General features: G+C 42.4%; 1 protein-coding gene across 1 annotated transcript in view; it reads right to left on the minus strand.

Moving 5' to 3' along the window:
• The window catches only part of LPCAT2 (lysophosphatidylcholine acyltransferase 2), a 103,626-nt gene that overhangs the window by 7,620 nt on the left and 80,508 nt on the right, over positions 1-15,498 (minus strand). The window contains exon 12 of the mRNA XM_006882524.1: positions 10,399-10,497. Coding sequence (XP_006882586.1) covers positions 10,399-10,497 — 99 coding nt within the window. The remainder of the gene's footprint in view (positions 1-10,398; positions 10,498-15,498) is intronic.

The following is a 15,498-nucleotide window of genomic DNA, read 5'->3' on the forward strand; positions in this document are numbered from 1 at the left end:
CCGTGCTGAAAACCTGCTGGAGGGTCAGCTATGGCTTGGTTCTGACTTTATGGTACATAGCAACAACATACTTAATACATAATATGTCGTTATATATTAATTCTATTAGACACAATAGGGAGCTCTGGTGGCCTAGTAGCAAGAAGTGCTGCAATCCCAAAGGCATGCAGTCTGAGGCCTCCAGATGCGATTAACTGCCTCTGAAAACCCACGAGGGTCAGGTTCCGACCTGATGGTAAATAACAACAACAACAACTACAAGCCACAATGTGTGGGAATTATATGAAATACAATGTGAAGGAAGGATTGTGTGAAATATAATGCATATGAATAAAAGTATTTCATGCAAAAAAAAATAACAAATAAAATAAATAAATACCATGAATGCCCATTAAAAGGGGCCTGGTAATTTAAATATATATTTATATGCACACACAGTGGCTGTGTGATAGTAACATTACCTTTGAGGAAAGGCTTTCTAGAGGAAGTGCTATTTGAGTTGGGTATCAGAATATGAAGAGACAAGGAATGGCAGGGGCTCAGGCAGGAGACTGAGGACAAGCAAGAACCAGATCATGCCAGGCAAGCGCTACCGCTAGGACTCTAAGTGATGACACGGTCATGGAGCAATGGTGTGTGAGCTGAGGAAGCAGTCTTAGGCAGCATATCGAAGATGGTTTGTAGCAAGACCTTGGTGTACGAGAGACAGAAAAAAACCCAAGAGTCCAGGATGGAGAAGCAGTGAAAGGTAGGAGGGGGCAGAATTTAGATGCAAAGGTAAGACTTACAATTAGATTTCTGTCAGTATGAGTTGACATTAACTTGATAGCTCTCAATAACAGCAACAGTGAGAAAAATGAAAAAAAAAAAAACCCAGCCAACCAAAAAACCCAAAAACCTAAGGATTACAGAAAAAAAAATTGAGATTTCCTAGTTTTGACAACTGCACCGAAGTCTCCACATTAGGCAAGAATAAGAGAACTGCGCCAAGCTGAGACCAGGAGTTAGACGTAGTGCAACAGTCTCGAGGAAGCTGCACTGTTAACTCTAAAGGCCACGAGTCTCCCTCAGTTTGACTCCACCAGTTGCTTTGTAGGAGAAAGATGGGCACACGTCGACCATTGCAATTTACAGCCTTAGAAACCTGATAATGAGTCTCTTTGGTCAGAACCAACTTGACAGCAGCGAGTGAATGTGAGAGGAGGAATCTGAGTTACAGGTGCCTGGAGGAACTAAAAGCTTCAGCAAATTAGCTCAGAATACTGACGAGGTTTAAATATGAATTTAGGTTAAAAACTGGAGCTATGAATGTGTTTGAACTTACCTGCAGGAAATAACAAAGTTAAGACAAAGCCCTGGGGATGAGAATAACAACGTGTAGGGGGAACAGGGACTTGGAAGCAGCAGCCCTGGAGAGACTTTGGAAGCTAAGGGAGTTCAGGAGAGAGGAAGAGATTCTTTCTAGGGTAAAACACTATGGAAAAGCCAAGAAGCAAAAATGTTTACTTGATTTGATCATTAGGAGGTCTTGATGCATTTGACAGTTAAAGAACCCTGAAGCCAAATGATAATGGAATAAAGAAAGGGATGAACAGAAGTGAAAAGTGAGGACAAGTGTGAAAACAAAGAAAGAAAGAAACCAACCAAACAAACCAAAGACATAAACAAAACAAATATGAAATAAAAGACAGGAAATAAACGGAATGATAGCAGGAGTATAAAACGACTTCAGGAAGGGAAAGAAGGACCTGATTATGAAAGGGAAGCAATAAATTGAGGCGGATTAGAAGTAGCAAAATAAATAGTTGATGGTGATTCATATCCCATAATCAAAATAATCTCCTGAGTATTTTGTTTTTTACATTTTTATTTTACTCTTTGCAGGTACTGGTCGAAAGTGGTCTTATCATGTTGTATGTCTTAGTTCCTTTACTCTCACAGTGGATGCTGTGGGTGCCTTATGAACGACAGATCTGAGCCTGTTCTATCCTGCGCCATCTTCATCACGTCCAGCATCCTAGAGCCCATTGCAGCAGTCCCGAGGTCAATCTATCTCCCCGGGAATCTTCCTCTTTTTCAACGACTCTCCACCTTTCCAAGCATAATGTCCCTTTCCATAGAACAAGCCTTCCCAACAACATACCCAAAGTATGTGGGACAAAGTATGTGCCATTTATGCCACCAAGAAGCACTCTGGTTACACTATCTCTGAGACATATTGGTTTGCTCTTTTGGCAGTCCAATATTCTTTTCCAACATTACAGCTGAAAGGCATCAATTCTTCTCTCATCCTTATTTCATAACCAACTTTCAGATGCAAGGGAAGTAATAAAAGACCATGGCCTGAATCAGGAATACCTTTCTGTCACAGTTGTTGTTGTTCTGTGCTATGACTCATGGCCACTCTAGGAACAATAGCCCTGAGTATTATCTTATCTGAACAATACCCAGTCTCACTGTCTCTGACACATCTTACCTCATTGCCACAGCCATCATATCAATCCATCTCCTCCAGGGTCTTCCTCTCCGGCAGTTTGCTGTTGTTGTTGTTATGTGCCTTCGAGTTGCCTGCGACCCATAGCGACCCTATGTACAAGAGCTCTAAATGTCATTCTCTCCTGTGCCAACCTCACCGTCTCAGACACACTCATTCCCACCACTCCATTCACAGAATCGATCAATCTCATCGGTCTTCCTCTCCTTCGCCATCCCTCTACTCTGTCAAACATGATGCCCCTCTCCAAGGACCAGTTCCTCCTTGCAACATGCCCAAAGTATGTCCGACGAAGCTTCAGAATCCTTGACTCCAAGGAGCATTCCAGCTTCACCCTCTCCAGGACAAACCTGTTTGTTCTCCTAGCAGTCCGTGGTATATTCAACACTCTTCTCCAGCACCACAGCTCAAAAGCATCAATTCTATGACCCCTAGTCACTGTCCAATTCTCCTGCAGTAGTCTTATGTAAAAACAAATTGTCATTATTCATCTTATCTTCTAGAGAAGCCAAGGCATTTGAAAGTAGGTAACTTTCCCAACGCCATATAACTGAGTACAAATCTAGGCAGATCTTCCTTCTAGGTCTCTATTTCTGATCAAGTACAACATCAAAATTAGAAAGACAGCTATTACAGACAACAGTACAAGGAAAAGACCCAATAAATATAGAATAGTGTTTTGCTTGCTCATGGGGGTGAAGGGAACATATAACTTGAAGCTTGCTGCCTCCAGCTAAGACAGTATTGGCTTTAGGAGGGCCCAGTCCTTACAAAAAGATATCATGCTGAGAAAGTTAGATAAAGAGAAGAATACCCTCAACAAGATGAACTGACATAGTGACACTAACAATGGCCTCGAATGTACCAGAGATCACGAGGATGGCTGAGAATAGGGCAAGGTCTGTATCTGTAGTTCACAGAGTCACTATTGGTTAAAGTAGACCCGATGACACTTAACAAGGAAGAGCTCATTTATTTTCTTCTAACAGAAAAAACAGAGTTCTAGAGGCCTAGTGGTAAGAAGCTACATCGCAATCCCAAAGACACATGGTTTGAATTCACCAGCTGCTCCGTGGAAGAGAAGGATGGGCATTCTCCTATTGGGTCATTTACTGCCTCTGTAAACCTGATGGTCAGCTATGGATAGGTTCCAACTTGATGGCGCACCACCACCACCACAACAAGGGAAGAATAAGGCAGTTGGAAAGTAAAAGTACATTAGCATCTTTTTTTTCCAAAAAAAAACCAAAAACCAAAACAACACAACCAGGCAATGGTCTTTCTGATCACTTGCTATGCATCTGAGAGACAGACAATGAATAGTGCTGGCAGAAGAAGAACTGAAGCCTTTGAGCTGTGGTGTTGGAGAAGAGCATTGAACATCCCGTGGATGGCCAAGAGAACAAACAGATATGTCTTGGGGACAGTATAGCCTCCTTTTTTGGGGGGGAGTTTTTGCCTAAAGCTCTTGATGGGCCTTGACTTTTTGGACATGCAGCTAGGCAAGGCTATTCCTTGGAAAGGGACATCATGTTTAGAAAGACGGTGGGTCAGCGAAGAACAGGAAGACCTCCCCAGTGAGATGGCTTGGCTCAGTGACTTGGTATTGTCGATTGCTTCATATACATCTGAAAGTTGAATAATGAATAAGGAAGACTGAAGAAGAATCCATGCTTTTGAATTGTATTGCTGGTTGTTGTTGTTGTTGTCAGGTGCCACTGAATCAAGTATGACTCATAGCAGCATAATGAACAACAAATCTGAACCCTGTCCTGTCCTGTGCCACCTTCACACTTCCTGACACACTAGAGCCTATTGCGACAGTCACCATGTCAATCCTCCTGGTTGAGGGTCTTCCTTTCCTTTCCTAGTCCTTCACCCTTCCAAGCATCATGCCCCTTTGCCCAAAGTATGTGAGGTGATGCCTCATCATTCTTGCCTCCAAAGAGCAGCCCAGCTGCACCCTCTCCAAGACATATCTGTTTGTTCTCTTGGCCGTCCATGGGATGTGCAGTTCTGTTCTCCAACACCACAGCGGAAAGGCATCAATTCTTCTCCTATCAGCACTATTCAGTGTCTGTGTCTCAGATGCATAGCAAGTGATCAGAAAGACCATGGCCTGAATCAGACACAAATTATATAGTATACCTGATGGTATAGTGAATATACCACCAATCGCCAAAAAGACAAATCCACTTTGGAAGGAAGTATAACCAGTGTCCTCCTTCGAGGCGAGGATGGTGAAACTTTATCTGGCAAACTTTGGACATACTGTCAGGAGTGGTCAATCCCCTAAGAAAGACATCATGCTGGGAAGGATCAGGGAAAGACCCTCGACATGATAGGCTCATAACAGTGCCTGCAACCATGGCTCTGAGCAAGGTGGAGATCATCATGAGACTAGCAGATAAAGGCAAGGATCAGTCTGTTGTTCACAGAGTCGCTGTGAATCATAGTTGTCTTGCTGATGTCTAACAGCAAGAGTCACTCCCATCTCTCCCAATAGTCCCCCTGACACAGAGTTCCCATATCAAGCTAACTAAATGAACCAATTGCCACTGAGTCAATTCCAACTCACAATAAACCCTATACGACAGAGTAGAACTTTCTCGCCGAGTATCTAAGAGTGTAAATATTTATGAAATTAGGTTGCCATAACTTTTCCTACAGAGAAGCCGGTGGGCTGAAACTCTTGACTTCTCAGTTAGCAGGTGAGTGCTCAATTACAAAGGAGAATCGGAGTCTCTGAGCTGTGGTGCTGGAGAAGAGTATTGAGCATACTCATGGACTGCCAAGAAAACAAACAGGTCTCTCCTGGAGAGGGTGAAACCAGGTTGCTCCTTAGAGACAAGGATTGTGACACCCCAGCTGACATACTTTGGGCCTGTTGCCAGGAGGGACAAGTCCTTGGAGAAGGACATCATGCTTGGGAAGGTGAAGGGACAATGCAAGAGAGGAAGACCCTGGAGGAGACAGACTGATACAATGACTGTGTCAGAGACAGTGAGATGGACTCAAGGCAGGGCATGGTTCAGAGTTACTGTGCATAGGGTCACTATGAGTCACAAGCGACTAGACGGCACATAACAATAACAACAAACCTAAGTAAGCTCCCTGGCTCTGGCAGGAAGCTTAACACTCAGTTTTTTTTTGTGGGGAATAATATCTCCTAGTCGCAAGGATACTGTGGGACTCTTAATCAAAACATCCTGCCTTTCCTAGCAGGCACTTGGCCCAAGACCATTTGGACCCTCCCCGGAATTTGAATTACGAACAGAGTTAGAGTTTACTCATTCCCACTGCAGTGCCAAGGGAGTTCCTGCAGCTGGATCCCCGAAACAGCCTCGTTCTGGGCCTTCCCTCGGGCCTACTCCCGGGTCTTAACAGCCAAGTCCTCTGGGTCTTCAGTCAATCCATCTATTTCTATTATTTGTATTTAAAACACTCAAGTAATAATTTACCTTTACAGATCACCATGAAGAAGAGACAGATAAAACATGGGAAGTGTTTTGCTAAATATCAAATGCTACCCAACAAAAGGGTAGGAATGGATCCTGAATATGAAAAGATACTATTGCATGAAAAATACAAGCATGCAAAAACATATTTAAAATGCACCTAAAATCAGGGTTAAATAAAAAAATAACTAACACAAAGCATGGTATCAGTATTGAAGGAAGATTCATCAACAACCTGTGTTATGCAAATGACACAATCCTGTTTGCTAAAACTGAAGAAGCCATGAGGCATTTGCTGCAGAAGGTCAAGGACTGTAGTCTTCAGTGTGGATTAAAGCTCAACAGCAAGAGAACAAAGATTCTCACCACTGGGCTGATGAGCAGCTTCATGACGAATGGAGAAGAAACTGAGATTGTTTATACTTTCAGCTTGCTTGGTTCTACAACCAACACTCTTGGGATCAGTATTCAGGAAATCAAAAGATGAATTGCACTGGGAAAATCTGCTGCCAGGGACCCCTCTAGAGTACTGAAGAGCAACAATGTCAATCTAGAGACTAAGGTGTGCCTGATACAGGCCAGGATCTTCACAATCACTTTATATGCATCTGAGAGCTGGACAATAACTAAAGAGAATATAAGAAGGATCGATGCCTTTGAGTTGTGGTGTTGTAGAAGAGTGTTGACCATATCGTGGACTGCCAGGAGAACAAACAGATCTGTCCTGGAGAGGGTGAAACCAGACTGCTCCCTGGAGGCAAGGATTTTGAGGGTCCATCTCACATACTTTGGGCATGTGGCTAGGAGGGACCAGCCCTTGGAGAGGGACATTATGCTTGCAAAGGTGGAGGGACAGTGCAGGAGAGGAAGACCCCGGATGAGATAGATTGACTCAGTGACTGGAGCGATGATATTAGGTTTGTTGGAAATGATGAGACTGGCTCAGGATAAGGCAGGTTTCAGAGCTAGTGGGTCACAGGCAATTCAATGGCACACAACAACAACAACAAAGAATGGCATTTGCCTTATTGGAAATGGAGCTAATTATACCTTTAGGTCCTTGTTTCCTCCCTTTCTCTACCCCAAAACCAAGATCTAGGCTAGACAGATAATTTCACGACTTCCCTGAAAGCAATACTTACTTTGATTAAGGGTCAAATTTTCTATCAGGCCTTTTCTTGGTAAACGAAAAGTGACCATTTACTAGGCTAAACTTATAATTACAAGTACGATCCCAAAACAGAAACGTCTGAATCAGAGTAAGTTAGCGATGAGTGTAATTTTAGGCTTTATGATGAATAAATCTGTAAAAGCCCAAGCGTTTAAACGGCGAAAATGTCCTGGCTCTTGTCTTACGGCCATCTGCTCAGCATCAACCTCTTGGGTTCTCTCGGGCTGGCTTGGGTTCTCTCGGGCTGGCAGTAACTCAGTTTAAAACAGTCTAAAATGAAAAAGTGAACTCAGGAACTCTTCCTTCAATGACAGCACACATGATAATTCTTTAAAATGCCCCTAGTTGGTCCTGAAGACAGACATGAGAAGGGCTCTTGGAGGAAGGATCGCTCTAGACAGCAGAGGAAAGAAGGCTTGCAAGAGCCCAAATGTGTTATGGAAACGTGAGGAATCTGCACCTCTAGACCTGTGCCTATGGGATCGTTTTCTGTGTTATATTAATTAGTCAGCGTTATAAACCTACTTATTTGAATGGATGGAGGGAGGGACTGAGGGAGGGAAGAAAGGAGGGAGGGAGAGTGGGAGAGAGGGAGGAAAAGAGGGAGGGGAGAAAGAGAGACACGGAGAGAAGGAGGAAGAGAGAGAGAGAGGCGATAGATAGACAGACAGCAGGTTAGGGAAAGACAAATATAAGTAGAAGGGAATATTGTTGTTGTTGTTGTCATCGTTAATTGCCTTTGAGTCGAGTATGACTTATAGCGACCCTAGGAACAAAAGGCTTGAAGCCCCTCTAGAACTATCAACACTTAACAAAGTTCATAGAGTTTCTGGAGGCATATTATTTAGGAAGTGTAAGCCACTCGTGCTTCCAAAGAAGGGAATATACATGCTTGGAAATTATCAAGCGATCAGAGAAATTCAGATTGACAAGAACTAAAAGAGAGAGCCTTTTTCTAAAGCCAGTGCCCTAAATTGGGACTGCCTGCATCCTAAACTGTGAGAAAATAAATTGCCGTTCTTTCAAACCACCCACTTACATACTATCTTGGTTACAGATGCACTAAGAAACTAAGATACAGTTGGACACTCTTCTCCAACAAGGACAGTCTTCTCTCAACAACCAAGGCCAAATTCTTTGTCACCGAGTTGATTCCAACTCACAGCAACCTTATCAGACCAGAACTGCCCCTTTGAGGTTTCCAAGGTCGTGAATCGTCTCAGAAGCACACTGCCTCATCTTTGTGCTACAGGGCAGCTAGTGGGTTCAAACTGTGGACCTTGACTTTACAGACTAGTTTTCACTACAGGCTCACCAGGGCTATTTGTTGTTGTGAGGTGCCATCGAGTATGACTCAGAGTGACCCTATGAAGAGCCAACCTGAACCCCGCCCTCGCCAGTGCCCTCCTCCTCCTCATCTCTGAAACACTCAAGCCCATTGCTGAAGTCACCATGTCAATCCATCTCACTCGGGTCTTCCTCTCCTTCACTGACTCCCAATCTTTCCAACCATGATGTCCCTCTCCAATGAATAGTCTCCCCGAGCAGCATGTTCAAAATATGAAAGATGAAGGTCCATCACCTTTGCCTCTAAAGAGCACTCCAGCTGTGTCTTCTCCAAGACATATCTGTCTGTTCTTTTGACAGTTTATAGGATATTCAGTACTCTTCTCTAGCACCACAACTCAAAGTTCTCAATTCTTCTCTGTCACCCTCATTCATTTTCCAGCTCTCTGATACACAGCAGGTGACTGAGAAGGCCATGGCCTGAATCAAGTGTACCTCAGTGTTCAAACTGGCAACATTGCTTTTCAGCATTCTGGAGAGGTCCCTGACAGCCGACGTGCCCAATGTCATATGTCTTCGGATTCCCTGACTGCTGGTACCAAAAGTTTTTATTGTTGATCTAAGCAGGATTAAATCAATGACAGCCTCAAATCCTTTCTCCATCTATCATAATGTCGACTGTTGGTCCTGTAGTGAAGACCTTTGTTTTCTTCATGCTGAGATGTAATTCAGACCAAAGGCTATAGTCCTTGATCTGTGCAGCAAACATATGGACAACACTTTGGTCTAAGTATAGATTTAGAATTAGCATAATTGTTATTAGCATTATTAAGTGTTCTCGAATTCCCATTGTTCTCAAGGTCATGGGTTCTTAATCTTACCTAAAAACAAACCAAAAAAGTCAAACAAACAACAACAAACCACTTATAATTCAATTGTCGATAAGTCTGAACCAATTCATAGCTAATCCTCCATATGGTTTTCTGAGGCTGTAAATTGCACAAGATGAGACGACCCATCTTTCTCCTGAAGATAGTGGTGGGTGGATTTGAACCAGCAGAGAGGTACCGCCTTGGGGTCAGCAGCACACCTGCCCTGGGTCTGCACCACAGGGAAGAAGAATGGGAGTGATTTGCTGCTGGTATGATGAACAGAAACAGAAACAAAGTGGTTGAACAAGAAAAGGTCAGTATACAAGGTTTGGTCAGGCACGTGAGGAGCGCAAGTTTTTATCTGACAGGACTATACAAACGGAGAGCCTGCTGAAAGACGAATTCCACGACGTGCCTTTAATCTTACTACTTGGGGAACATAGTCTTTCTCTTTCTTTGGCACATTTAGGTGATAAACGGAGTGTGACTCCTCAAAGATACAAATTTCCACCAAGCTTTGCAGAAGACCCGAACAACGGAATTTACTCCTCCGACCACAACTTTGCTTTGTACTGCTATCAGAATGGAAATGGTACGACAGGAGCACGCACAGGAGACACATTTGGGAAATTCTGGATGAAGTTCATTGGGCATCGCTCCAACAAGATAAATTCCAACAACAGAAAAAGATGACTTAAAGTGCCTCTTTGCCCAGTGCGTCATTGCCACACAGAGTGAGGAGAGGAAGAGGGTCAGGATTTTACGACGGGGAATTGGGATGACTGGAGACATGTGGTGTTTCTTTGAAAGCCTCACTTTGGGGTTTCAAAATAGGAAGGGTAACAAAGAAATAATTTTTTAAGTTAATTTGTGCCATCGCTGGCTCTTCACTCTTGATGCTGTTAACGAGGCTGCCTTCAAATGCTTTTATGCTTGAACGGATGCTGTGTTTTTGTTATTCTCAGTAGCAATTGACTTAATCACATTACCTTCGTATACATGTCACAGCAGATCTATAAACTCATGTAATGGATTCACTGATTTCCAGATAATACACTTAGAGTCAACACTTGTTTTCAAGGCAGACCAAGATGCTTTCAGCGGGGCTGACAGTACCTTAAATGCCACCTGGATGATTTCCTCGGTGTTGGCAGGGTTGCACAGGACAGCCAAGCCGATCACATACTCCCGGAAGTCGATGCTGCCATCATGGTTCTATGAAAGGAGAGGAGAAATCAATTAGGAGGGCACGAGGTGAACTATCACTCAGCATAGCCCGTGAGGTCTGGTCCCCTGCTCAACAGCTTCATATACTGAGACTGAATGGGAAAATGTTCACAAAGCAATGGAATGGCAGTTAATAACCCCTCTGTTTCCACTTTTAGAGGGAAAGACAGAATAGAAACACTGTATTACTGAGGCCATTTAGAGTGGCTGTACAATGTTCAGAAGGGGTTCTGGAACTCAACACTGATAGGAAACCCAACAGGAGGGAGGAGTCAGGCCATTCATCCTGGATAGGACCAACCCATTCATCCTGTCATTCTACCCTGCCATGCAAGCCAACACCAAAGGTCTTTACGTTCCAAAGGGCTACGAAGCACCTTGTACACAGGGAAGGGGAATGAAAAGGGCATGTTGAGACAATGATCCCAGCTATGTTCTGTCTTCCAGAATAAAGATGCAGTGAACCAGAGCTGCTGGTTTACAATGGCCTCTTGGGAATAGCAGACCCCAGAGGAGCTAAACTTACAGATGCTTAGACTCTGGAAACCAAACATAACTATAAGGTATTACTGTGTCTAGGCCTCAGGAAGCATCTCATGAAGGCAATATAAAAGAAGAGGAAGGTAACGCTAATCCAGCCTAAAGAACAACTTTCTTACATATTAACTACTCATCCAGACAGCAACATTGAGAATGTAAATGAAGAGAAAGAGAGAATTTAAGGAAGGAAGAATGAAAGGAAAAGAGGCAAGCACAGAGGAAGGGAGGGTTGGAAGAGGACAGAGAGAGAGAGAAAGAAGAAGAGAGGAGGAGACAGGGGGAAATGAGATGAAGAGTAGAGGAGAAATACAGAGGCAGGCGAGGGGGAAGGAGGCAAGGAGAAAGAAGGCGAGGCTCAACCCCGGTGTTAGAGTTACAGTGACAGGAAAATCTCCAAATAAGAACTTCTCAGATAAGCTAGGAGCTAGGAATAACAAAACTAGCACATTGAGTGATAGGTTAGCAAATAACGTTTGGCATCAATAAGATTGCAATCTTCCACTGTGATGAAGTATCTATACTTCAGGCTCCAAGAGTTCCTTAAAGGCGAGGGTTCTGGGGATGGTGCAGCCCCAGCCTGTAACTCAGGCAGATGCTGAAAACTGTGGCCTTTACACATACAGGACTTCACCTGATGGACTATGCAGGTGAGGTTGATGACATCTGTGGCAAGAGATTGTTGTAGGGAAAATTCACCGTTGGCAGTCAAAGCGAGACCAGCGAGTGACTGTTGGACCGCTTATCTGGTATCTGTGATTTATAATGGCCAATACCAGCCCATTTCAACTCATTCATGCCTAGGATGTTGATCTCTACATGTTCATTTTCACTTCTGACAACTTCCAATACATTCCATGGTCCAGCTATTAGTGGATGTTTGCAGCTGTTTCTCATCATTTGGAGCCTTGCCACTTTAGCAAATGAAGGTCCATCATTTACTGCAAACTTGACATTGAGGAGGTAGATCTTTCCCATTTTATGTGCCTTTCAACCTGAGGGGCTCATCTTCCGGTACGATATTCAACAATGCTTTGTTCCATTGTGCATAGTGTTTATAAGGTTTGTTGTTTCAGAAGTGGATGATGGGCTTTTTAGTCTGTCTTTGTCCGGAAGCTCCACTGAAACCTGTCCACCGTGGGTGACCCTGCTGGTATGTGAAATATCAGAGGTATAGCTGCCACCACCACAGAAACACGCAACATGCATAGTGCTGTAAATGGACAGACGAGTGGTGGATGAATGTCGCAGGCAAGATCACGGTGGAAAAGGCCAGCAATGACTCATATGAAAGTTCAAACTGAAATTTAAGAAAATGAAAACAAGTCCAAGAGAACCAAAATATGACCTTGTGTCTATCTCATCTGAATTTAACGCATTGACCACTAATGAATGACCAAAGGCAAGAAGAGTGTGAGACGACATCAAGGACATCATCCACAAAGAAAGCAAAATGCCATTCCAAGAGAAGGGAGAAAGAAAAGATAAAAAATGATGTCAGAAGAGACTCTGACATCGGAAATTTGTCACTGGAATGAAAAGAAGTCAAAACAAAGGCAAGGAATGCTGAGGTTGGAGAGAGGAACAGAAGATATCAAAGGGCAGCTCCAGAAAACAAAATAAAGCATAAAAGGGAAATGTGGGAATTAAAAAACTCTAAACAGAAGAACAAGCTTCAAACTTCCCAATCTGAAAGAACTGAAGAGTGTATTCAAACCTCAAGTTGCAATAATGAAGGATTCTAGTGGTGAAATCTTGAATGACGCAGGAAGCATCAAAAGAAGATGGAAGGAATACAGAGTCACTGTATCAATTACTTCCAATCATCCACATTAAAATAAATATCTTTGCCTCCTTACTATTGAGTCAGAACCAACTTAAAGCTGACCCTTGAGTGGGTTTCCAAGACTGTACATATCATAGGAGATTGTCCATTTCTCTTTCTCATGGAGCTTCTGGGGGATTCAAGCATCTGGAGAGACATCACATTTGGGACAGTAGTACAATTTCCTATGGACTATGCCATCAGAGCTCTATTTAAAAGAAATAGCTTTATAAAATAATACTGTTTTTAAAAACAATAAGAAACAGAGAAAATAAAATTATTAGATTAGCACAACATACTCCTTTAATTTTTTAATATTAAATTGGTGCCATAAAAAAATCATTCCTCAAGTCTTTGGTTCTTTTAAAAGCCTACTGAGGGCAGTGAAACTCAATGAACTCATAAAACATTACACAACATGGGGGAGCCTCGAGGACATTATGCTGAGTGAAATATCTCAGTCACAAGAGGACAAATACTGCATAACACTACTTTTATAAAATAGGACAAAAATTGGGGGGATTAGGAGGAGAATGGGAAAAGAGTAGACAGATAATGAACACTGCATTAGAACAGATGAGGAAGAACTGTTTGAAAGGAATATATGATTAGGTGTGACAACAATCTTGAACAAAGGGTGAATTGCAGGGTGGGCTGGGGAAGGGAAAAGGGGAAGAAAATGTGCAAAATGAAAAAAAAAATTTAAAAACCAACCCAAAACAATGCTTCCTGAGTGCCTCAGAGAGAATTTTTGAAACAAAACAAAACACTAGATAGGAAAACATTTTATAGTAGATTCCAAAAAAGGAGATGAGCTTTTCTGAAGGGATCTGTTCCATTAAAAAACAGTTTCTATGGGGTTGATTCTAATTCATTGAGACTCCATGTAATAGAGAAATAACTTACAGGACCCGGGCTGTAATCCTCATGAAAGCAGATCATGAAATTATTCTCCTGTGGAGTCTCTGGCTTGAACGTCACCTCTTGGATTAGCATCTGACTACTTAACTACTCTACCACCCAGGGCTCCTTTATTCCTTCCCTTAATTTAAACTAATCTGGAGTGCACAACAGTCTAGAGTTACAGACAAAGAGTTATGTTAAGTTATAGCCGAAGAAGGGCGGCTAAGCCTTGCTGGGACTCCCGGTGATGGACTCTGGCTTCTCAGTCATTGTCAGCGTCAGAAAAGCATGGAAGTGTGTCAAGGTGACTGTGAGCACACGGTGACTGTGAGCACACAGTGCCCAGCACTTTCCCTCCCACAGTCATATCACATTGGCTTCCAAGGCCAGAGGAAGTTCTAGGTCACTTGTTTACACACTGTCCATTTATAATTCCCAATGGAAAACTGGAAAGTCTCATGTATGATTCTCAGGGATCTGTTTCCTAAGATTGTTTCATAGTTGGAATTTTAAAACATTTTTATTCACACGGAATCAGACACTTTTTACAATTTCTTAAGTCTAGCAACATTTAATGACATGATTATGAATACATTTTGAGATACGAAGGTCCTAAAGATAAGAACTATTGTCCCTTTGGTATTTGAAGTTCTGCTGTTGTAACAGATAAAATCATCTATTTAAGTGTGGTATCAAGATCAAAGAGAGGAAGACTCATCAAGTACTTGCATTATGTAGATGACACAACCTTGCTTGCTGAAAGTGTGGAGAACTAGAAGCATTTCTTACAGAAGATCAAAGAATACAGCCTTCAATATGGATTGCATCTCAACATCAAAAAAAGCAAAAACTCTTACCACTGGAATAATAAGCAACATCATGATGGAGAAAAAACTGGAACTGTCAACAACTTCATCTTACTTGGATCCACAATTAACACCTTACTACCAGCAGAAATTGAGAGACATATTGCACTGGGAAAGTCTGCAGTCAGAGACCTCTCCAAGTTATTGAGGAATAACGATGCCAGTTGGAGAACTAACGTGCGTCTGATTCAGGGTATGGTCTTTCTTGCTATGCATCGGAGAGCTGGACAATGAATAAAGATGACAGAAGAATTGGTGATTTTGAGCTGTGGCATTGTATAAATCCATAGACTGCCAAAAGAACAAACAAGGCTCTGTAGTATTCTGTAAACTTTCATGATGAGATTCTTGTCTGACATGGGATTGGCAAATGTATTTCCTAGTTGGTAGGTTTTCTTTTCATCCTATTGGAGAAAGTTTTTATGCACACAGGGACTTAAATCTTTAGAACATCCTAATCATCTATTTTTGTTTTTCAGAAGTATTTGCTTATTCAGAGTCTTATTCTTTTCCAAATAAATTTGCCAATTGCCTTTTCTATACCTTTAAATAATTAATTGGGTATCTATACCGGATTCTACAGAGAGGTAACTCATGGTTGCTGTGATGCTAAACACTGATGTGTCAAATGCGATAATGATTGCCCATGATGGACAGTGTTTCTGGAGCTTCCCAATTAAAACAATCTTGGAAGCAGGAGTGGCAAAATAGCTTGCCTCTGGAAACTCTATGAACATGGAGAAATGATTAAAGTTATACAAGTGCTCAAGTCTTCATTCTTAAGGTCGCTATGAGTCATCGAGCCTGGAAGCAGGAGTGGCATCCACTTCCGAAATGGCTTGCCTCCGGAAACTCTAT

This window comes from Elephantulus edwardii, unplaced genomic scaffold (assembly GCF_000299155.1).
Source record: "Elephantulus edwardii isolate Elephantulus edwardi_28Jun2011 unplaced genomic scaffold, EleEdw1.0 scaffold00021, whole genome shotgun sequence".
Lineage (NCBI taxonomy): Eukaryota > Metazoa > Chordata > Mammalia > Macroscelidea > Macroscelididae > Elephantulus > Elephantulus edwardii.